The sequence below is a fragment of the Herpailurus yagouaroundi genome, unplaced genomic scaffold (assembly GCF_014898765.1).
Source record: "Herpailurus yagouaroundi ecotype Mexico unplaced genomic scaffold, PumYag 186, whole genome shotgun sequence".
In the NCBI taxonomy this organism is placed as follows: Eukaryota; Metazoa; Chordata; class Mammalia; order Carnivora; family Felidae; genus Herpailurus; species Herpailurus yagouaroundi.
In genome coordinates, this window is record NW_024412417.1 from 22,965,043 (window position 1) to 22,988,626 (window position 23,584).

General features: G+C 34.7%; 1 protein-coding gene across 4 annotated transcripts in view; it reads right to left on the reverse strand.

Moving 5' to 3' along the window:
* CSMD3 (CUB and Sushi multiple domains 3) overlaps positions 1 to 23,584 on the reverse strand; it is a 1,253,459-nt gene that overhangs the window by 412,549 nt on the left and 817,326 nt on the right. For all 4 annotated transcript variants that reach the window (XM_040494274.1, XM_040494275.1, XM_040494273.1 and 1 more), the window contains 3 exons: positions 19,198 to 19,336; positions 10,995 to 11,182; positions 5,898 to 6,086 (listed from right to left, as the gene is read on the reverse strand). In XM_040494274.1, coding sequence (XP_040350208.1) covers positions 5,898 to 6,086; positions 10,995 to 11,182; positions 19,198 to 19,336 — 516 coding nt within the window. The remainder of the gene's footprint in view (positions 1 to 5,897; positions 6,087 to 10,994; positions 11,183 to 19,197; positions 19,337 to 23,584) is intronic.

Genomic DNA, 23,584 nt, shown 5'->3' on the forward strand with positions numbered 1-23,584 from the left:
ATTGATTTGCTTTCACAAGTTATTTTTTCTACCAAAAACAATAATAATAATTATAGCAAGCTATGATGTCCTTCACCTATGTTTAATTTGTAGCATTCCCCTCAAATGATCAATCTATATAAAAACTATTCAAGTATATTTTTCACTTTCTCAGAGATTCATTTCAATCCTTTCATATTCAAATCACTCTCTTTTGAAAGCTCCTAAAACCTAAGTGTGTCAGTATTCTTGTCTTTAATTGATTTATATCTTATGAATTCTCATTTGTCAATGGTTTTTATCTGTAATTGAAACAGTCTTCCATCAGCAGCAGCCACAGCATCATTTTCATCAACCTAATGAAATCCTTCATCTTTCTAAATGAGATTATTTTACATTGCAAATATTTGGAATTGTATTTGCTTTGTATTATTGGTTTTTTGAACAATCACAAGAAATTAACGACACATGCATTGATATAATGCATAGTGATACATGCTAATGCAGGTTGAGTTGGATTAATTTTATAAGTGGTTAATTTATTACAGAATATCCTGTCAATCTGATGATATTTGCTTCTCTAAAAAGTCCCCTTCCTATTAGAATGCTAAGAAAGTATAAGAGGAAATCAGCCCATTAGAATCACTCATGACAAGACTAAAATTGTAAGATGAATGAAAGAAGGTAAATCTTACATGTGATTTTATTTTACTTTGAGATAGAAAATGGAACTCAAATATATTATAAAAAGATACAGTGATACACAGAGCATTAAGAAAGTTGCTCCAATAGTATTTTTTAAATTCAGTTTGAGAGAACACATGGCGATTTGTAAGGTAAACTTCATTAGAATTAGAGTGTCCAAAAAGGATGTCATGGATCTCTTATCTGTTTTTGTAGGTCACCTCTTCTAAAGAAATTCTAGTTTATCCCATCAACCTTGCTGATGGATGCCATATGTCTTTAGGGATGCAAACACTTTTGTAACAGACATAATAGGTTTCTATGTTCTTGTGAATGGGAGATAGACAAATTGTATATCCAGTGAAACATGGCAGAGAAATTAGGGAATGATAAAATGTACATGGGTACATAATACCCAGTTACTTTATATTAGAGCAAACAGCTGGCAAGGAGAAGCATATAAAAGGACAGAGATTAGTAGCACAGCAAGGTCACAATGATAGCCCAAAATATGAGTTGAGGGCAATTAGCCAGACATACAATGATCTTGGCTAGTAGTTGATTCCTTTTTCCCTCTCTGATTTTTGCCACATATGATTACTACTTTTGTCACATGATAAGTATCAGAGTTTTAAAAGAGTAAAGTCTCCTCAAAAGCCAAGCCCTTGGATGTTATTGCCCAGACCTGTAAAATTACACCTTACTCTTTGTTGTGATATATACCCGGCAAGCATTCAATTGTCTAACTCGAGCAGACAATTTCTAGACTGAGATCCGTTAAAACATTTTGAATATTACAATGGAGCACAGAAATAACCACCTAATACATATCCCATCATGATTTTTTTGTTTGTTTCTTTTTAATCTGGAATTTGTTTTCTTCTATTTCCAGGTTTCCCCAATTTGAACTGTAAACCCATATCAGAAATTCTTTTTACTTAAGTACCATGCATATTTGCTTATCTTGAACTCTTGGATACTAAACATCAATCCATATACTCTTTTGCTAGTTTAGCCTGTATACTCAAACCTTTTAATTATATGGGACATTTAAATTTAATATTTTAATAATATGGAAGAAATAAGGGAGATTATGAGTTTAAGTACACTCAGTTCAATTGTGTGTTCTGCCTCTATGCCGTGGGTGATCCTGAGCTAATTGTATAATCTCTCTAGTATCTAACCACCACCACCCCCCACCCAATAAGATAGCTATAGTGTTTGTAAAACAAAATGGGATAATATGAGGGTGAAATTGCGGTGCCAAGACAAAAGGTGAAAATAAGGCTTGTGTTAAGCAATTCAGAACATACGGCCCACCCAACTATTTATCAGATAGGTAGCTATCTTAATTAACAATGCTTATTTCCTAAAGGGTTGAGTCATACCAGGCATATGACCTCAAATTTACCCCTAATACTCCTGACAATCTTCTGTCCCAACTACATAGAAAATACCACCTGGTTGTGACTTTTGACATACACACTACTTTTGACACTTTTTGGTCAAAGTAGAATGCTATCCTAGCTTTTCTTGTCTGACCTTCTCCAGAGCCATTCAAATCACAGTTCTATGAAAAACACTGTAGAGATATTCAAGAGTGAGATCCAATAATGTAGCTAGTAAAAACTGTGTGAATGTGTGTGTGTGTGTGAATAGAATTTGTTATGTCAGAAGATGTCTTTTAAAAATATATGTTAAAGAAACAAGAAGAATGTATGGTTCTTGATCTCAAGAATATAATAAGGAAAATAAGAAAATGAGTATAATTGTTATCTCCTCCAGTAGCTCAAGAATATAGACAGTGTTTTTCCATGAACAACAATATTTCTTTAGTGCCTACACAGTAAAATTAATGAATATTGATTTAGTGATTGAGAAAGTGGTTATAAGTTAACAACAACAAAAAAAAACGCCATAGCAAATAAAGAACTACAGGGTCCAAGAAAAGTTGAGATTTTGCCCAGATGCCTTATCCACAGAAAGCATAAGTCAATAACCTTTAAAAACTTACTAAGATTTTGACAGAGCTTAGGAGAAGTCTAGGACTTTTTGGTGTAAGGGGGGGGGGGATATGGATGGAGGAAAACGGTGGAAAATATATATGCAAAATCAAAACATAGTTAAGTATTCCTCAAAGGTTAGGAAGTATATTTCACTCATTCTTTTCATTCAACACGAATTAATGGAGTCTCAACTGTGTGACAGGAGCTGCTCTTGGCACTGAGGGCATAGTAGTAAACTTAACAAAGTTCCTGCTATATAAAACTGCCATTCTGGTAGAAAAGTGAATGGTAAATACATAAAGGTATTAGAGAATGGATAGTACTATAGAGAAAAGTATAAATGGCAATACAGGTGCTACTCTGGTGAAAGATAAGGTATCAAATTGTCAAAACAGCACAGAATCTAATTGAGCCATTTCTGACTTGAGGTTTAAGTTTCCTTGGTCAACAATGAAACAAGATAAATTTAAAAAGGATCAGTTTTTACTCAGAAACCTATGTATACAGAAAAGAGACCTGAATTCAAAGTTCTCTTTCCATTTGAAAAGAATTGATAGTAAAAAGGATAATGTATCATTTTCTAGTCACATATTCCAAGTAGTGCACTATTTAAATAGCTATACACAATTCTTAAATATGTGGCATCACGGAGGAAAGAATGCCAAATGTATAATTGTGCTTCCATTTTAAAGAATTTTACTACTTTACTATTATGGAGAATGTGGGCAGGGGGCAGTATAATAACGGACTTACGTATAGGATCTGAATCTAGGCTACCTGAGTTTCAGTCCTGACTCTGCCTGACACAGGGCAAAATACTTCATCTTTGTTTGCCTTAATTTTCTCACCTGTGAGGTGGTGACCATAATATCATTCAGTTTATAGTTATTTTGAAGATAAAATGAGTTAATATATATTAGTATTAGTATTATTTATAATGTAGCAGTACCAGCACATAGTGAACCGTCAATAAATGTTAGCTGTCATCATTATTACAACCAATCATAATTGTCTAGTTTGCTTTGTGAATCAGTTAACTACGGACTGTGAAAGAGTCCATCATCACAAGAGATGATCTGTGTGAAAGTGAAGCATTCTGTACCTTGAGTATCCAGGTGATCAAGGCCAATCAAGGTCACATTCTTGGATGAGGGAAGGGAATTCTATTTATTCACATTTCCTCCCTTTATCCTAGGAAATTTGGATTAGTTTCTTCTGGGGAAAATGTTTAGGTTGGAGGTAAGAAATAATCAGGTCAGTATACTAGATAATAGGGTATTGAGTTCAGTTCCAGTTAATGAAAAATTAAGTAGTTGCTTTATACAAAACTCAGACATTAATAAAAAGGAATAAATTGAGCCCATGTCAAGTTATGCTCAGTATTAAATAGGAATATAACATAGGACAGATCTAGATGGAGGTTCAAAGGGACAAGATCTGATCTTTCAAAAAGTTGATGCCTTGTAAGGATGCAGGAAGGAGACAGAAACTGAAAAGGACAGAGTCCACATGGTTAAGGATCATAAATTCCATGATTAGTAACTTGAACTTTAATCCATAAGCAACAGAAAGCCATTAAGTATTTTTGACATGGGTATAATATAAAATAATCCCAGTGTGAAGGATGGAAGTTAGATTGACAAAAATGCTCTGATGTAAGGTTGATTGTAGTTGCACTGGCAAGAGATGATGAGGGTCTGTGTTACTCTAGATCTATTCACTTTTATTATTAATAAAACTTCAGCATGTTGGTATACTGGGGCATTATTTTTATACTCCTGCTTCTTCTGACATTACCTCCATACCTTTTTATCTTGGTGAACTTACTCATGTCGACCATATGGCTTTATCAGGGCGTGGCAAACAGTACCTTTACACCACTATCTTTTGTCTCAACCATAGAAACAGATGGATAAATGTCCTGGACAAGGCCAATGATAATGGGCCCTTCTCCTTTACTATAGTAACTGGTCCAGGTATGGACTGATCAGAGATATTCCCTTGGATTTTTCTAATTGGAACAAGGAAGAACTTTCATTCTTGTCTGATACTGGAAATATGTGACTATAAGTTTCTATGCTTCTAAGAGTGTATTTTCCACCACTAAACCCTCATGTAGATAAGACTGGCTATAATTAAAGAGTATTATGTCAAGGCACAGAGAAAAGCCCAGGTAGAAAATGGATAGAGCCTTGCAAAGGTTTGAATTCACACTTACAATTATCTTTAAGAGGTACACCAATCCTGCCTTTTCTAAGATTTGAATAAACAACAAATTCTGCTTTTATTTTTTAACATCAGTTTCTGTTGGGATCTGTCACTTACAATCAGAAGAATGCTGACTATAATAAATAATATTGTGCCAAACACAAGGAAGATGTGCTGGGGATTCCTTTAAATCTTGTTATAAAAACAAATTGGCTTAAAGCTGTTACTGAAAAATGATGGTACTGAAAGTACTTGAAAAATTAATCATAAAATGACAAATGTGATCTTCCACCTTGAACAAGAATAAGCACAGAACTGGGAAATAGTGTTACAAATAAAATTAAAGCCCAGGACCAAATAATGCATAGATTTACATTGTGTGTGCTTTTTGAGAAAGGAGGTATGAAAATACTTCTCAATCTTAGGGAAGCAGTTTCCTCCACTGTATTTTCACATACATTTTCTGAAAAAATAAAGCATTTCTGACTTATTATACATGGAAACAAAGAAGGGGTAAAGACACTGGAAAAACACTTATCATAACCAGAAATTTGTCACCACAGGAGAGTCAGGGTACATTGTCATAGTGCTAACTAGATAGAATTTGAACTAGCCCATGTTGCTTTCCAAGGTGGGAGGAAATGTTCTCTCCCTTCAGTGCATTCATTAATACCAATCTGACATTTTCAAAGCTCTTTGTCGAAGGTTGATGAACACAATATGCACTTAAACTGGTTACCTCAGCATATTTTGAACATATATATGTCATCATTAGGCATAGGGTTAGTTTGGCTGGTTATCAATATTTATTGTTTTTCTTTTTGAAGTATAGTTGACATATAATGCATTCTTTATTTTCTGTATTAATGGTCTGGTAACATATAATTACCAAAATTCAAGATGATCTTTTTAAAATATGAAATATTTGTAGTTGTATTAAGTCTCACATTTTATAAATACTATATTGATTTCTTTTTTGTTTATAAGTTAGCTTATTTTGCATACTGAATTAATTCTTACCATCACAGGTTGGGAGTGGATGACTCCACCAGTGGTTTTTTTCACATAGAAGAGGTTCTTCATGGCTCAGCCTATATCCTGGATCACAACTAAATGAAACAGTAGAACCGATGGAGAAATCATGACCATAGCGACGGCCATGTACAGGAATGCCAGGGTCCAGGCAAGAATAAGTGTTCACTGTAACACCTAGGAGACAAAGGGAATATGACAAAGAGTAAGTTTGATGGATTTGGATTTGCCAAAATTGATTCTTATTTCTCAAACAATTGTGATTTATGATTTTCACAAATAAATGAATGTGCCCATTACTTTATGTAAACAATCAGCAATTTGTTTAGCAAATTTCTTCTGACATTTTCTGTCCACAAAGTCCACATTCAGATCATTTGGTTCTATGAGAACCTGATGAAACTGTACAGTTACCTATCAAAATTTATAATGTCATAAATTCTATAGATATAAATCTATAGCAATAAATGAAAGTATGAACACAAGTACCTTTGTAATAAAGCAGTACAACTGCTCTGGTGGCTCCTTGTCAGGGTTTCAACAGCCTGTAGTGCTCTTGGTGTCTCCAAACGATAATCTCCCTTGTGACTTATAATGCCTAACTGACATCCTACCATGACAATGCCTTTCCCTTAATAAGACATGGTTTCCCAACCTTGGCCCTGTTAAGTTTTTAGATTGAATGTGTGGGGGTGTCCTGTGGGGCTGTGGGGCTGTCCTGTGCTCTGCAGTATGTTTAGCAGCATTCCTGGCCTCTACCTCCTCCATTCATGACAACCAAAAATGTCTCCAGGTATTGCCAAATGTTCCCTGGGATGCAAAAATGCCCAGAGTTGAAAACTGAGGTATAAGGTAAAATAAATAATTACCTTTGTGTTCCTAAATGAAAGACTTAGACAATGAATAACTGTTGTTTTGATATTCCAATAATACAATAATTAGCATTTTCAAATTGTGTCTGATTAAATCACATTCACAAGAGAAACGGTTTACTTGTATTAGCTACCCAACTTTAAAATGAAGTATTTAAAATAGATACAAAAAACATAGGAGTTCACTTTTTAAAGAGATCGATTATGCATTTTAAATATATTTATCAAACATATTCATTTCACTTAAATGCTATTGTTTTTAATGAGAAATTTAAAATTAACCAAAATTTATCTTTAACACAATTACTTTAACCTGCTATGTTCCTCTTCTCCATGTGACCATTTGTCTTCTAGGCACCCAAGGCTTTGAAACCCTCATTCGCCTTTGACTCCTTCTCACAGTTTTGTTTTTCCTCCACAAAATGTACCTGAAATCCATCCTCATTGAAAAGCATAATGTCATTTATTACTTCTCTTACCCTACCCCAGGCCTACATCACTTCAATTATGTAGGACAAACCATAATCCCTGGCCTCTCTTTCAGTAGCCTTCATCTCCAGTCCATTTGGGATATAATTTTGGACACATGTATCCTTAAAATATGCTATTTATTTGCTTTTGCACCATATGTTTATGACACCAAGTTCAGTCATCACCCTGACATTCAAGACTTCCGAACTGAACTCTACTATTTGCAATTTTCATTATCTCTCAGTAGTCATCTTTCCTCCCAGTCAGGTTAAGTTTCCTCACTAGTTTTCTATTTTATTTCAATACCACAAACACCCTCAGTCATCCCCTTCATTTATAAAATCTTCTCAATTTTTACCAGACAAGCTCAGATGCCCTCTCCTTCAAGTCATGATCTGCTAATGCTCTGGCTCATTCTGTAACTTTCCTTTATCCAAAACTCCTATGTTGTAGTGAAGTCTTAAGAAATCAGGGAAATGTGTGCTTGAAGAAGTCACATACAATGTAAATCATGGTAAAAGCAAAAAACAAGCAAATGTTATTATCCCAAAGTGATTTTAATGGTTTCAGATTATTTGGAGTAGAGGTCAGTGAAGGTTAATCATTTAATTTGTCCTTCTTGTCTCTCCAATTGATGGATACAGTAAGATCTTGCATTTCTTTTATGTCCCTTACCGTACTGTATATATCTAGCACTCAAAGAATAAGTCTAAAGAGATATTTCATAATTGATTGACAAGCAAATAGATCAAAGCAGTGGAAATGTTTTGATTTCTCTACCTTTCTCATATGTATTGACTTTAAATGTAACAACTGTTCTTTAAACAGTATATTCTCTTAAATGTCTTCCATTCTCCACAGTTGAAAAAAATATGTATACATGCATATAAAAATACATCTTTGGAGATGGGTATCTGTGTCTATAAATTTGTTCTGTATCCATTTATAATTGTATTGTTTTATATATTATGTACACATCCAAGAAGACTCAATTATATTTGTATTTAAAGAAATACAACATAATAAGCAGAAGTGTTTATTGGGAGGCAGGGGGGGAAACTACCGAAACACAAAATGGGTTATGTTCCTAAATTCTATTCCATGTTGTTATTATTCTAATTTTTAATGTGTTCTGAAAACTATAAATCTTATTTTGTCTGTACAGTTTTTGCAATCTCCTTGTTTTGAAAGAAAGTAGAGTTGAGTAAATAGTGCCCCAGCAGAGGGAGTAAAATGAAAATCTGGAGTGCAAGCAATTTTGGTACTGCAAATAATACATCGAATTTTGGTCTCCTGGGAAAATCAAGTTTTCCTTTATAATGGACATAGTTTAAAAAAAGAAATTCACCAAACACCAAATATGTTCTTATAGTTTTAATTAGTGTAATAATCAAATTTCATTCTACTGATTTTGGAGGTTTTGAATGGTTCATTTAAAAAAAAATAGCTGGTTACCTGCAGCTGGGAAACTTATTAAGTAACAACAACAAAAATAGATCTTCGCTTGTTTGTGTTCCTGAAACGAAAGGGCTTGTGATGTTAGAGATTATTTCATAGTAGCAATTAAACCACAACACTAAATAGAATAAAAAATGAGAGGAAGTGATTTCTTGTAAACCAATTTAAATTGAACATTACTGCCTGCTGCCAGATTTGACCAAAGCCAACATCCAGTAGGTCTTTTATCAATCTCAGCCTCTGTAGGTCTCAGCCTCCACTCTGTCTTTTTAGTCACTAGCCTCCAATAGTAACTTTGATTATGTTACCAAGAGCTTATGGGTGACAGATTTTCTGACTGACAAAGATGCTCTGCCTTGACCAAACTTTAGTCCAGCTCCACTGAACCCTTTTGACTAGGTCTCACCAGTGGCCTATTTAGTCCAGTTTTAGCGGAAATCCTGCTGGGTCAGTTTATTGAAAATCCTCCTCCAAGATAAGGCTATCTGATCAAATTCCTTATTCCCCACTCTCAATATCTTTTCACTCTGGCTTGCCTTTAGCAAAAACCCTGTCTAATGTGTTTAGCCAGATTTCCCCTAACTCTAATGGTTCCTCTTAGCAATTCCGATCCACCGGTCCCCACTTTGCTCCATGACTAGAAATTCCCACTTGTAGTCAGAGCTGAGCTCAATCTCTCTCCCTTAATATGAAACCCCATCGTAATAAAAGTCTGCACTACTGTCTTTAACGAGTGGCGAATAATTTCTTTTATAGCAAAGGAATACGCTTGAGCTTGACATCTCATTTTAATTCCTCATCGGATTAGTTTTCAAAGAAAAAACATAAGAGCTATCATTCACTGAGGACTAATTGCATGCTAGCTATTATAATCACACTTTGCATGTGTAATTTTATTTAATGTTAAAATTTTTCCTGTATCTGACATGTGATAAAGACCACACACCTGGGTTGCGGTGGGATTGAATGTGATTTGTTAGGTATAGAATATAGCAACAGATTAACGGAAAAGGTGCCTGCTCATTTGTAACATATTGATAAAAATGAATTGCTAGTAAGAATTTTGAAATAGATTGCAAAAAACGACTCCAACTCAATTTTAACACATATATGTTAAACTAAAAATCTCAATTAAGGTCCTTCAGTTCATTTTAATTTATAAGTATGTGTTAACCCTCTTATCACATTTTATAACAATATCTAAGAAATATAACTCCATGCCATAAAACTCTAAATAAAGAGAAGTTAATATAATTAAAAAATATTATGGAAAATATAATATTTTAAAAAGCAATGAATATATATTGGTTATGGTTTTAAATGCCCACGAGTCAATTAACCAGATCTACGAAAAAGACACCTTATATAGAAAATAAAGATATAAATTTCAAATGCAGGCATTTTTCTTGAGAGGGAAGGGGGTATTGGAGGCTTGAATATAAAAAGAAGTGAAATAATACCTATCTGCACTTGATATAAAGATATCTTGCAATAACCCTTTAAATGTGCTATTAGAACCATTTCACCAAAACTGCTTTTCATATGCAGATACACAGTGATGTACCCTGAGATGAAAATGCATGCATAGATGAGTTTACATGTATACATCATATGCAATACACCCACATATGTATAAATATGCCACATGTTTGTAAATTAAAAAAAGTTTGTTTCTATGTATATACCAGGATCAAATTATTTTTAAATATCAGATGTATTTTAGATGTTTTAAGTAAGACTGCACGTGGGATTATTACAAGCTTATTTCAACACTGTGACTTACAGCTTGTTTTAATATGCGGTCTTTGAGCGGTTACATTAGCCATAACTGGACTTTTTGATGTTAATATACTTTTCAATATTTTATACAAAATAATAATGTGCAATTAATGTAGGTAAAATTAAAAGAATGATATGAAGCACATGCTAAAAAATTTGTCAATGTTCATATACATCCTAGATTGATATTTACTACTATTGTGCACTACTAAAATTGTGCACAAATTACTAGTACAGAAACTCATTTTTCAAAATTTGTTATTTGATACTTCTGACAATCTGTTAGTATTTCCTTTCATAATAATGTTAGGTAGATATTGTTGAAAAATCTCCTGTAAAATTTACGAAAACCCATTATTATCTTGTAAACCATTAGCATTCTCTTCAAAGAAAGCCTTAATTGTATTTTCTTAATAAATCTTGTAGCTCTTTTAGTAATACGATGGTAATACAAATGTAGGGAAAACAGAATAGGGAAATCAAAATATATTTTGGCATTACTTACTTTCATAATGAATCTTGAAACCGTTGTTAGAACGGCTGTTGTCTGTTGTAAATAGAAGGTATATGAAATTACTGCTACTGAATAGAAACTGGGGCACCTGTGTGCCATTATAAGATCCAAGTAAGGGTGACAGCAGATTTGGCCCATCATGAACTTCCAGAACATCATAATTCAGTTCAGTCTGAAATCTGAGATTAAGAGACACATGTAGAAATATTTTTATTAGAATACCACTATAAGGAACACAATAATTTAGATTGCTATTTAAATGACTATTTAAACTTTTTACCATTTTTGTGTTATACTTTTTCTTTAGCTTATCTAATATCATATATCACTTAAGACCTCATCTGAAGCTCTTCATCTTATGGGAAATTATCCTGAAAGAGGTATGTGCATACATTTGTTGTTCATAAGTAAGATTTCTTTCAAATATTGTGGAACATCCTCAGTAAATAAATGACCTTTTCATTGACCACACATATTTCAGGAGTTGCTTTTCTTTTATCTTCCTCATTTCATGGAAAACTATGTGATTTATATTTATCTTCAATCAAATAATCAGATTCTCATAGCAATTGTATATAGATTTCAAATCCGACTTCTGCTTTATTAGAGTGGTCCTTTTTTTGACAAGTCTATTTTGTCCATTAAAAATAGTTTTTTTTTTAAATTTCAAAATACTGGTTCTAATTATAAGTAGGTAATGACAATAATGATGATGTAGTCGATGTTCACTAAGTGCTTGAGGCTCTTGCTAAATATTTTATCTACATTCATCTATCCAAGCCTCAAACTAACCCAGTAAGTGAGCCCTTATTATACTCATTTTGCAGGTAACAAAACTGAGGCCTGCAGAACTTAAATGGTTCAAACCCAAGTCTCTCTCTCCCTAATGACTATACTAAGCCATGAAAAGCTGGTCAGTTGTATTTTTAGATTTCTGGTGGTGGTTACTGTTATCATTTTCAATTCTTTTAGAAGACGTAATTTTTATAAATTGTAATCAACACAGATCAACAATATTTTAACATGCATAAATACTATCAACAAAATAACATTTTGTGTTCATTCCCGCACTTCAAGATTGTACAACATTCTGAACTGGAAATCAGAAATCTTAGCCGTGGAAAAACTTTACTTGGAATCATGGAAAATTGAGCAAGTTATTGCCTTGTCCCTGATGATCCTGCAGCCCAGGAAATTCTTTTTCTACCAATGTATTCCTACATAACCTCCAGTTTTCAGCTTAAATATGTCCAGAAGCAGCCTTTCCCTGATATCAGTGTAGGTTAGTTTCCCTACTGTATTGCTTCATTTTATTGCACCTTTTGTGATACCAATCATGGTTGTGTTTGCTTGTTTGATAGGGGTCTGCTTTAAGAGTCTATATATTCCACAAGGTCAAACGGTGTCTGTATTTGCCAATGCTTTGCATATGGCAGGCACTCAAATATTTATTGGATAAATGAAAGAATTAATATATTTTAAAGACAAAAATATCTTTCTTTACTCTATGGTTGTTACCAATTTTATACAAAGTATTCAATATACTTAGATACTTTAGTGTTTACCATGAACCTTGGGTGGCTCAGTGGCACCTGGGTGGCTCTTGGTTTTGGCTCGGGTCATTGCCTCACAGTTCATGAGTTCGAGCCATGCATCTGGCTCTGTGATGTTAGCATGGAGCCTGCTTGGGATTCTCTCTCTCTGCCCCTCCCCTGTTTGCACACTTGTTCTCTCTCTCTCTCACTCTCAAAAATAAATAAATAAACTTAAAAAAATTAAAATGTGTCTTCCAATGCATTTTTGGTAACTAGTTGTCTCCAGTACACTCTTAAAAATAATTTTTAGTTACAATGCCCATCAACTTTTGAAAGATTACTTTACTGTACACTTGCCAGCCTTGTCCAGTATTACAAAATTAAACTACATTATTCTTCAAATAACAAAACAAAAGAAAACTCAAAACCTGGTCCAAACAATTGAATGGAAAAATCTAAAAACCAGAAACTTTATTTCATTATAAAATACAATTACAAATACAGCATATAATTAGTAAAAATTAAGTGTACAATTCAATACTATTTAAGAAGTGCAATTGAAATATTTTTCCATCTGTACCACTTTTATATCCTGTTAAGCAATATACTTAGTAAAATGAATGAATTTCATAAGCTTATCTTAGTCTTTATTTTGTAATATGGAATATATTGCATTGGTCTAAAAATAACTTTTCCAATAATACAATTTAGAATAGGAAATATATAGGAACACACTATGTCCTTTAAGTAAATGATCAGACAATGGTACATTGTGAATCCATTATTTGGTTGTTTTGTAGTCAGTCTATTGCAGTATTAAAACTGGAGTTTCATTTCGATAGCTAGTCAGCTGATGATAACCAAATTAAAATGCACAGAAGAGTCAGAGATTACTCTGAATTGAAACCTAAAGAGACAAGTCTTAATAGAATAGCAGCATTAACTGGTGATGTAGAGAACAATGTTCAGTAGGAATGAATCCTTAAAAGGAAAATCATCACAGATTCGCCTCAGGGAATTATAAAAATACATTACAATAATAAGGGAAATGAATTAGGGTTACGCAATAATCTGAATTTCTTTCATTTTGTGTTTCAAGATAGTTGTACACATTCCTCATAAATTGTCTCAATCTAGTGTTCATTTGTTTATGACATTAAAGTTAGTGTTATTCATAAACAAATGTTATGGAACCACTAGATGAAATTCAAAATGAAATCAACCTTATCTTACTCAATTTTTGTTGTCTTTTAAAAACATTCTTGATGTAATCCAAACCCATTCTGACCAAATTGAAATAGTCCTCATTAATTTAGAAATAATAAAAAAAAAAAAAAAAAAAAAACAGTTGCTGTCTGGAAGACTGATACTGATGGCTGTGGTCTAGAAGTTGAAGACAAGAAAAGGGATAGAAAGACAGACTTAGGATGATTAATAAACAGGAAATGAGTTCATTTAGAAGCCGGCAAATATTGAGAAAATTTACAAACTGTTGGAAGAAAGAAAGCAAAATTCCTCTGCAGATCTGAAAATGAGACTTGCAAACTGTTTGGCTATGTTAAGAAGAGATAAACAGTTAGAAAACCACATAGGTTATTTGGCATTACTGTTTTGTTTTGTACTTGATAGACAATTTGATTTCTTAAGATTTCATTGACTTAAGGTACTTGAGATAATTTCAAGAAGCCAACTAACGGCTAATAGATTTATAATATTTTAGTTCTTTCTTTTTTCCTGTAAATTAAATCTAAACAATTGCTACATTTGAGAATGTAGGAAAATAGCCATGCCACCATCTTCATCATAGTATTTGGTTAAATTTTCATTCGAACCAAATTAACTTAAGTTATTCCTAGGTATTAGAAAGCAAATGACATAACTTTCATTCTTTGGAACCAAATTCTATGAAAAGTATTCTCAGAATGACAAAAACTATTAAAGAGTTTGCAACCAGTGTTCTCTTTTTTCAAATTTGTTTTTAACATTTTTTTATTATTGAGAGACAGAGAGAGACAGCGCATGAGCATTAGAGGGGCAGAAAGAGGAGGAGAGAAACAGAATCCGAAGCAGGCTCCAGGCTCTGAGCTGTCAGCACAGAGCCTGACGCGGGGCTCGAACCCACGGACTGTGAGATCATGACCTGAGCCGAAGTTGGACGCCCAACTGACTGAGCCACCCATGCACACCACAACCAATGTTCTTACAATAGCTTGGTTGGAAATCAGAAGGGAATTTGGTTTTTCAAGAATGTAATTCTTGTTTGCTACCTCAGAGATGATATCTTGTTTCTCAAAACAATCTTACGGGGAAAATGAAGCACCAAGATATTCTAGGGTCAGTAAACAAGGAAGTGATAGATGTACATATTTCTGATTTCAAGGTGACTATTTTATGCCTCTCACTTAATGAATAAACTTCTCACTTATTTTTTAACTCGATGAAGTCACTTGCTCACTGCTTCACTACTGACACACTCCTTACCATCTGACAGCTACTTAAGATGTGGATTTTTTTAGTTTTTTTTTTTTTTTTTTTTGTTGTTGTTAATGTTTACTTATTTTTGAAGGAGACAGAGACAGAGCGTGAGCAGGGGAGGGGCAGAAGAGAGGGAGACACAGAATCCAAAACAGGCTCCAGGCTGTGAGCTGTCAGCACAGAGCCCCACACAGGGCTCGAACCCATGAGCAGTGAGATCATGACCTGAGTGGAAGTCAGACGCTTAACCGATTGAGCCACCCAGGCACCCCAAGATGTGGATTATTTTAAAGAAACCAGTTTTATGACCAAGCACAATGACTACAGATAACCCTAGAGCAAAATCTTATACCATTAAAGGAGCTTCAGAAAGGAAGAAATGGAGGAAGATATTTAAATAATTTTGCTTTCAAATAGCTCCAACTCAAGAATCTAATGGGTTTGTGTGTGTGTATATGTGTGTGTGCAGGAAGGAAGGGTAGATAGAGGACTCAAGCTGCCAAATGAATATTTCAGTTTTATATAACTTTACACAACTATAAAGTAAAATTCTTTTAAAAAAGTAAAATTCAAAAGCAATATACTGATACAGCTACACCCTGTCTATTCTAAAATAGTGAAAATAACATCAATAAATTCTTAAAGCATTTCTAACTCTTAATTCATTCAGTGTTTGAGCTAATTAACAAGGAATGACATACATGCATATATATACATATATTTGTATATGTGTGTGTATGTGTATTATATTACACACAGACATTGATAACAAGGAGGTGAAGGAGCTAGGAGGTTTAAAATTTACTTCAGAGTGTGATTTAGGGACCAAGAAAAGAGGCACAGTTGATAAGACTTGCTCAGGGGTGCTCAAGGGAAGATTTTTGGGCTCTAGGAATCATTTCTCACCAAGGCCTGTTCTGTTTCCCCTACAGAATTGTCCATTGTTGCTGTGCACAAATCCTAGCAATGACAATCACTTTTCAGGCTAATGCCTGCTTACAGACTAACTTACAGGATTTGTGTCTCAGTAAGCAGATAATTGAGTAAGAAAGAGGCAGAGTAAAAAGTGTTAAGTAACTATATTTACCAAAATTAAATTGGGTTTTTGTCTATTTAACTGGTATTACAGCTTATAAAAATTGCTGAGAAGAGTTTTTTACCAGGAAGTTAAGTCTGGGATAGTCTAATTTAGAATATAGGCTGTGGGTGGCTCAGTCGATTAAGCATCCGACTTTGGCTCAGGTCATGATCTCACAGTCCGTGAGTTCGAGCCCCGCGTCGGGCTCTGGGCTGATGGCTCGGAGCCTGGAGCCTGCTTCCGATTCTGTGTCTCCCTCTCTCTCTGCCTCTGCCCCACTCACACTCTGTCTCTCTCTCTCAAAAGTAAATAAACATTTAAAAAAATAGAATATAGGCCGTGATATACATGAGTTCACTTTAGATAATTCTGAAGACATCTACACAAGATAGGCAAGCAGCAAAGAGGCCCATGTAACTGCCTATTGGGAGGGATACAACATACATGTTAAAAACTTCGGACAGAGAAAATGTGTCTTCAAACAAAAGTACAAAATCAAAAGTCACAAGTGTGGTGCTCTGAATTATAAGCATCGCTTTGCAATCTGCTTCTCCAGTTGGCAACTCAGCCTACTTAGGGCTGAAAGATATCAGATATTATTTATTTATTTAATGATGGTTAATGACTCACACTAGTAAACCAGGGGGTGCTTTTCAATGGAATAATGCACTTTGTGTTAATAAAACCTAAATGAATTTTCTAGTGATAGTATTATGTTTATATAGTGTTTAAGACTTGAATATAACACAATGAATATAAGCTATTTTTAAAGTCATCTATAATTTGAGTCAGCTGGGAGGTAGAGAAAGTGAATTCTTAGAAACAAATCAATATAATTTTTTTAAATTATTCAATGATATGATCTATATTATTATGTCATATTGTATATTCCAAACAGAATAAAAATCTGTGTAATAATGTAAGTTTGGTAATTTGGGTCCCACATTCATGGAACACTGTTATTTGATAAAGACTTGATTCTGAATAAATAGTATGATTTTCACTAAAATTGCTATGGCAATGCAAGCTGTATCTCTGAATAAAGGATATGGTTTCAACATCACCACAAAAACTCTGCCAAAGTATTCTAAATATAAACTTTTTCTTTTGAGAGAGAGAGAGAGAGAGAGAGCGAGAGCGAGGGAGAGCGAGCTAGTGAACAGGAGAGGGGCCAAGAAAAGGAGAAGGAGAGAGAATCCCATGCAGGTTCCAGGCCCAGTACAGAGCCTGACTCAGGACTTCCTCGCAGGACCGTGAGATCATGACCTGAGCTGAAATCAAGAGTCAGATGCTTAACCGACCAAGCCACCCAGGCGCCCCTCTAAATATAAACTTTTTTTTTTTTTTTTAGTGTGTAAGTCATTGTTATGAGCTGATTTGTGTCCCCCTAAAATTCATATGTGAAGTCCTAATCCCTAGTACCTCATAATGTGCCTATCTTTGGAAAAAGTTCCTCTAAAGAGATAATTAAGGTAAAATGAGATCATATGGGTGGTCCAATATGAACACTATCGTTGTAAGAAGAGAAAATTAGGAAACAGACACACTGAGGAAAGACCATGTGAAGACAGAGAGAAGATGGCCATTTACAAACCAAGGACAAAGGACTTCAGAAGAAACAATCCTGCTGACACCTTGATCTCAGACTTCCAGCCTCCACAGCTGTGAGGAGATTCATTTCTGTTGTTTAAAATACTTAGTCTGTGGTATCTTGTTATGACAGCCCTAGCAAATTAATACAGTTGTAAGAAAGTTTGTGGGCTATAGTCAGGTAGGATGGTCTCATGTGAAATGTTTAATACTAACATCTGTCAAATAGAATTTGTTTTCTTTTCAACTTTTAACACTAGTGTGGATAGATTAATTCACTGGAGACCCTCTTGAATTAGGGAAGGATCATGTTATGTTTGTAAAATTCAATCATCAGCATAATTCTGCTATATTTATATATTTGTATGATTTCCGTGTGACTACAAAGCTTACAAAGGTAACTTTTTCAAAATTATTATTATTATTTATTTATTTATTTATTTTTGAGACAGAGAGAGAGAGAAAGTGTAAGGGCTAGTCGGGGAGGGGCAGAGGGAGAGAGAATCTTAGCAGGTCTCTACACCAAGACCCTGTGATCATGACCTGAGGCAAAATCAAGAGTCATTTAACCATGTGAGTCACCAAGGTGCCCTGGTCCCTTATTCTGTTAAATAAAGGGGTTGGAAGATGAGGGGAGTCAATAATAAAATTAGGAAATTTTATAAATGTGTCCATTTCCATTTGTGAATACTGATCCAAGCAAAGACCTGAAGTTTCATTCTTTAACTTTGTAATAGTTAATACAGTCTTTCATGGTATAGATTATTTGATCAGTAAGATTAGTTTTCTTAGGAAAAAATATCCTCAACTGGCCAACCATTAATACACATGAATTTGACACAGTCATGTTTTTGAAGGAATTGTAGGTGTAGGGATGTGGGTAGTGTGCTTAAGTGCCTGAGGCTGTAATACAGTATAAATTCAAATGTGTTTACAACAATTTTGCCTTTTGAAATACAGCAGAAAACACAGGCCCTTTAAAATACAGGACAAATATGGGGGACCTGGGTGGCTCAGTTGGTTAATTGTCCAACTTTGACTCAGGTCATGACGTCGTAGTCTGTGGGTTTGAGCCCCACGTCAGGCTCTGTGCTGACAGCTCAGGGCCCAGAGCCTGTTTCAGATTCTGTGTTTCCTTGTCTCTCAGCCCTCCCCTGCTTGCACTCTGTCTCTCTCAGTCTCTCTCTCAAAAGTAAAGATGAAACAATTTTTTTAATTAAAAAAATATATAGGACAGCTAAACACATTAAGTTAAGGGCCCCATGTTCATATTTAGATAGTGTGCCATATTTGGCCCACCTTTCATATCTCAATAGTACTGATAAAACATTGAACAAATAGAAAATCAACTTGACAACAGGCTGAAAGGTTAAAGGGGACAAATGTCTGAAGCACTCAAGGCACAGAAACTATTACAATAAAACTATACATTGATTTAGTAAATAAAATGGATAATGCCGACTATTGTTTTAGATAACATGTACTTTTTTAAAGGTAGAAAAATATTGGTAGAGACCTTTCAAATGTAATTTTGATAGAGTGTTCGGGTTCAGCTTCAATCACCCACTCACAGTTCAGAGAGTCTTTATAGTATCCTGGCCATCCTGGTGAGAGAATCAATCCACTGGGTGCAGAAAAATGGCCACCACATGGAGCTGAAAAATGAAATCAGAGAATAAGTAAGAATAGAACTTTTATAACAAGTTGTAGAAAGTATTATTAGTAGAAACTATAATTTTTAAAATAAATTTCTGCATGTACTTTGTAAATTCTATTTAATAACTTTTTGAAGGCAAAACTACATCTGGTCCTTCTATTGCTGAATGATTATTTTTCTTAGAAAAATTAGTTTACTTTTTGAAATATGGCATAGTTATGAACTCAGCATGTCAGATAAACTCAATATCCTCAAGTGTCCTAACAATATCCTTTAAATACATGCTTGTGGGGGCGCCTGAGTGGCGCAGTCGGTTAAGTGTCCGACTTCAGCCAGGTCACGATCTCGCGGTCCGTGAGTTCGAGCCCCGCGTCGGGCTCTGGGCTGACGGCTCAGAGCCTGGAGCCTATTTCAGATTCTGTGTCTCCCTCTCTCTCGGCCCCTCCCCCGTTCATGCTCTGTCTCTCTCCGTCCCAAAAGTAAATAAACGTTGAAAAAAAAAAATTTAAAAAAAAAATAAATAAATACATGCTTGTGTCTCCATCATTTTCACGTTCAAAGCTTGAAAACAATGTAAATTGTTAGTTTTAGTTTGTCTCCCTTTCATTTTCTGACTTACATTATCAAATACTGCTAATTCATGCTACACACTGCCTAAAACTCTAATCTTGCTTACTCCAGAGTCCCTACTACAATTTGGGCCTTCATTGATTCTGCCTCTTCCCTGATTTCCCATCCACTGATTTCTCTCTTGCTTCAGTCCAGCTGTCAGAATAATATCCTTCAAATTACAGTTTCATTATACCATCCCCTTCCCTAGACGTCTATTTTCATCGGTTTTCCTTTAACACCAGACTCAAATCCTCAGTTTACAATTTCAAGTATATCATTTTCTGCTTTTCTGTAAATTTATACACAATTGAAATCACAATGATAACATTGTAATTCGAGTAGGTACTGATTGGGTCTTTTGGGGTAAATGCCTCATTTTGGAGACGAATAAACCCGGTCCAGAGAAAAGCAACTCCTCAAAGTACACTAGGCTTATTAAATCTTATTAATAAGTACTTATTAAAAGTACTTTCAAGTTATTTTTTTTTTACAAAACAGGACCTCAAAATTGGTCCTCTCCCATTATCTCCCAGTACGGGTAAATGAAATCACCAGCCACAGAGTTGCATAAACCAGGAAGCTAGAAGTAAGCATTTTCATTTTTCTTTAATCCTTACCATTTATTCTCATAGCCAACCTATCCTCAATCTCTTGTTTTTTTCATCTGTATAGTTGCCATTTGAGTGTCAATTATCATAACAGGGTGCCTGGGTGGCTTAGTCGGTTGGGTGACCATTGATTTCGGCTGAAGTTATGGTCTCAGGGTTTGTGACTTTGAGCCCCACATTGAACTCTGTGCTGACAACAAGGATTCTCTCTCCCTCTCTCTCTGACCCTCCCCTGCTTGTGGTGTCTCTGTCTCAAAATAAATAAATAAACATTAAAAAAAATATCATATCATAATCTCATCTCTGCAGTACACCCTCATAACTAACCCTTCTAACTGGCCTTTTCATCTACATTAACTATCCTCTATGCTATAATCTCTATGCTATAACCAGAGTGGTGTTTTTAAACCTCAAATCTGACCACACCCTTCAATGGCTTCCATCCCTGTTGACACATAAGGCCCTGCCCATCTAGCTGTTCTTTATGCTCTCTAGCCTACACTCAACTTCTCTACTTTACTCTGCAGCCCAGCTACCTTAACCTACTCCATACCTTCAGGACATACACACAGAAAACAAAACATGGAGCAAAGAGTATTTGAATTATTAAAAATTATTCAGAAAGAAAAAAGATCAAATATATACTATTAGCTTTTCAACATATTAGAGAGCATTCCCAAAGACTTACTAGGTTATATTTTTATTTTCTCTTAAATAGTTCCATTTAAACTTTATCCCATTTGTTTATATGTTTTGTTGTTTACTTATTTCTTTTTGTTTTACCTTACAAAATTTCTAAAATCTATTGCTCCAGACACTATTTTTACTAGTTTTCATTTTTGAAATAATTTGATACAACCCAAATAAAATAGGAAATATTTATAAATTGGCCTAGGAACGCAGCATTACTATAAATATCCATTTAAGAAAAGCATTTTTATGTGAAATTGCCAAAATTTGTTATTTGTATGCAAAAGAAAATCTTTCAGATAAAATTAGATTTTCTTCTGGGGTGCCTGGGTGGCTCAGTCGGTTAAGTGTCCAACTTGGCTCAGGTCATGATCTCGTGGTCTGTGGTTTGAGTCCTGCATCGAGCTCTGTGCTGACAGCTCACAGCCTGGAGCCTGCTTTGGTTCTCTCTCTCTCTCTCTCTCTCTCTCTCTCTCTCTCTGCCTTTTTTCCCACTTGTGCTCTGTCTCTCTCTCTCTCAAAAATAAACATTAAAAAAGATAGATTTTCTTCCTTAGTAGATCTTAATTTTGTTTCCTAAAAAGCTTTCAAAGGAGACCATTTCCATGAGGATTATTTACTCCTCTTTGTTACAATGACTCATAATTAGGTTTCCTGTAGGGTTATTTTGTATTTCAAAAATAAAATTATGTGCATAATAGCCACTTAAATTACCATATTTTAAAAGACAGAGTAAAGTATATTAGTGAGAGAAGGTCCTAGAATTATGGAGAATTTCTGACAGAAATCCTAAATATGTCATGGACTCATATTGTTTTAGGCAAGGATTTGTGCACTTCAGTATAATCATCGTTAAAAGAGGCAGTCAGTCATAAAATTAACAATTGAGTAATGGGCCATAAAGGATTAAAAAGTAAAATACTCAGAAGCATTTTAGCTGGTCCCTCTCTCCAAAGTATGAGTGAGGCAGTTAGGAGAGGGCTTCAAAGCAACGGAGTAACATAAAATGTGGTTACTGTCAGCTCCCTGAAAGGAATTTTCTGAATGATGACCCTGTTAAAAGGTATGTCTTCTAGTTAACTTATGACATGTTCCGAAGCAGCCTGTCTCTCTTACACACAGGGTTGAAACTCCCCAAAATTATTATTCCAAAAGTATGGGAACAGACTCCCCGAGAAGGTGTGAAACGCGCGAGAGAGACAGGTGTTCAGTGCAGATCAGTCAGGACCAGCCTCATGATCATAGTGACTAGCAGGCAGGTGGCAGGGGGATGTGCACAAGGAGAAGCCCCAGTGTAGCCAGAGCAGCAGAGTATGGAGACGACAAAATGCAGGGAAAAATAAGGGAGATCAAGTATAGAGAAAAGAGATGTAGAAATCTACCTGAAACAGACAGAAGTATAGAATATAGGGAAAAAAGAGAGAGAGCATATGCGTGCATGTGAGGGAGTGGGAGCTTTGGAGCAAAGAGCTACTAATAATATTAGTAACAAAGATTTGAACTTGTAAAGAGAAACTTAACTGTAAAGGGGATAACCATACAGACCCAAAGGTAATAAGACAATGGCCTACACCTCATAATTTTGCAATATCCATGCATAGCTTATATTAAATGAATAACTTTCTTCATATAGATTCACTTATATTTTAACTTAAATGACATTTTTAGACTTGCCCTGAACAAAAATATCCATGAAATCAGTTTTTAAGTGAAGCTTATAATTTTTTTCCCCAAATATTTCCCAAAATATTATTCTGAAAATAAATATGTAGCTATTGAGATGTACTAAATGCTTACACATTTAACAACTAAGATCAGATTATGTACCTCTGGGTATAAAGACAACACAATCTGAGACAGATTTCTGTAAAAAACAGTAACTAATCCTTGTCCGAATAAGGGAAACTGGAATATACACAAAGCAGGGAGATCAAGACCACACAAAGTATTTTGAAAGTCCCCTTCACTTATTCACTCATTCGTCATTTATGCATTCATATTTTAGTCATGCCAACAATTGTGTGCCAGGGATATGTTTGTGTGGTATTCGTATTACTTGTACTAATTAAAATTTATTGAATAAACATCTGACTAACATAACATAAACATACTGAATAACATTTATTGGGTGTGCCAGGAACTGCATGAAAAGTTTTTGAATTATTTTATATGAGGCTCAGAAAAATCTAGCCATATGTACTATTATTGTAGGGGAAAAAAAGAAAGCTAGATGTGTATTTAAATAATTTGCATATGTGGGGTCAAGGCAGACCACCCCGAGATGAGCCTCTTTGGCATACTGCTTATTTTGAAGAAATGTTACTTAATAGACTGTC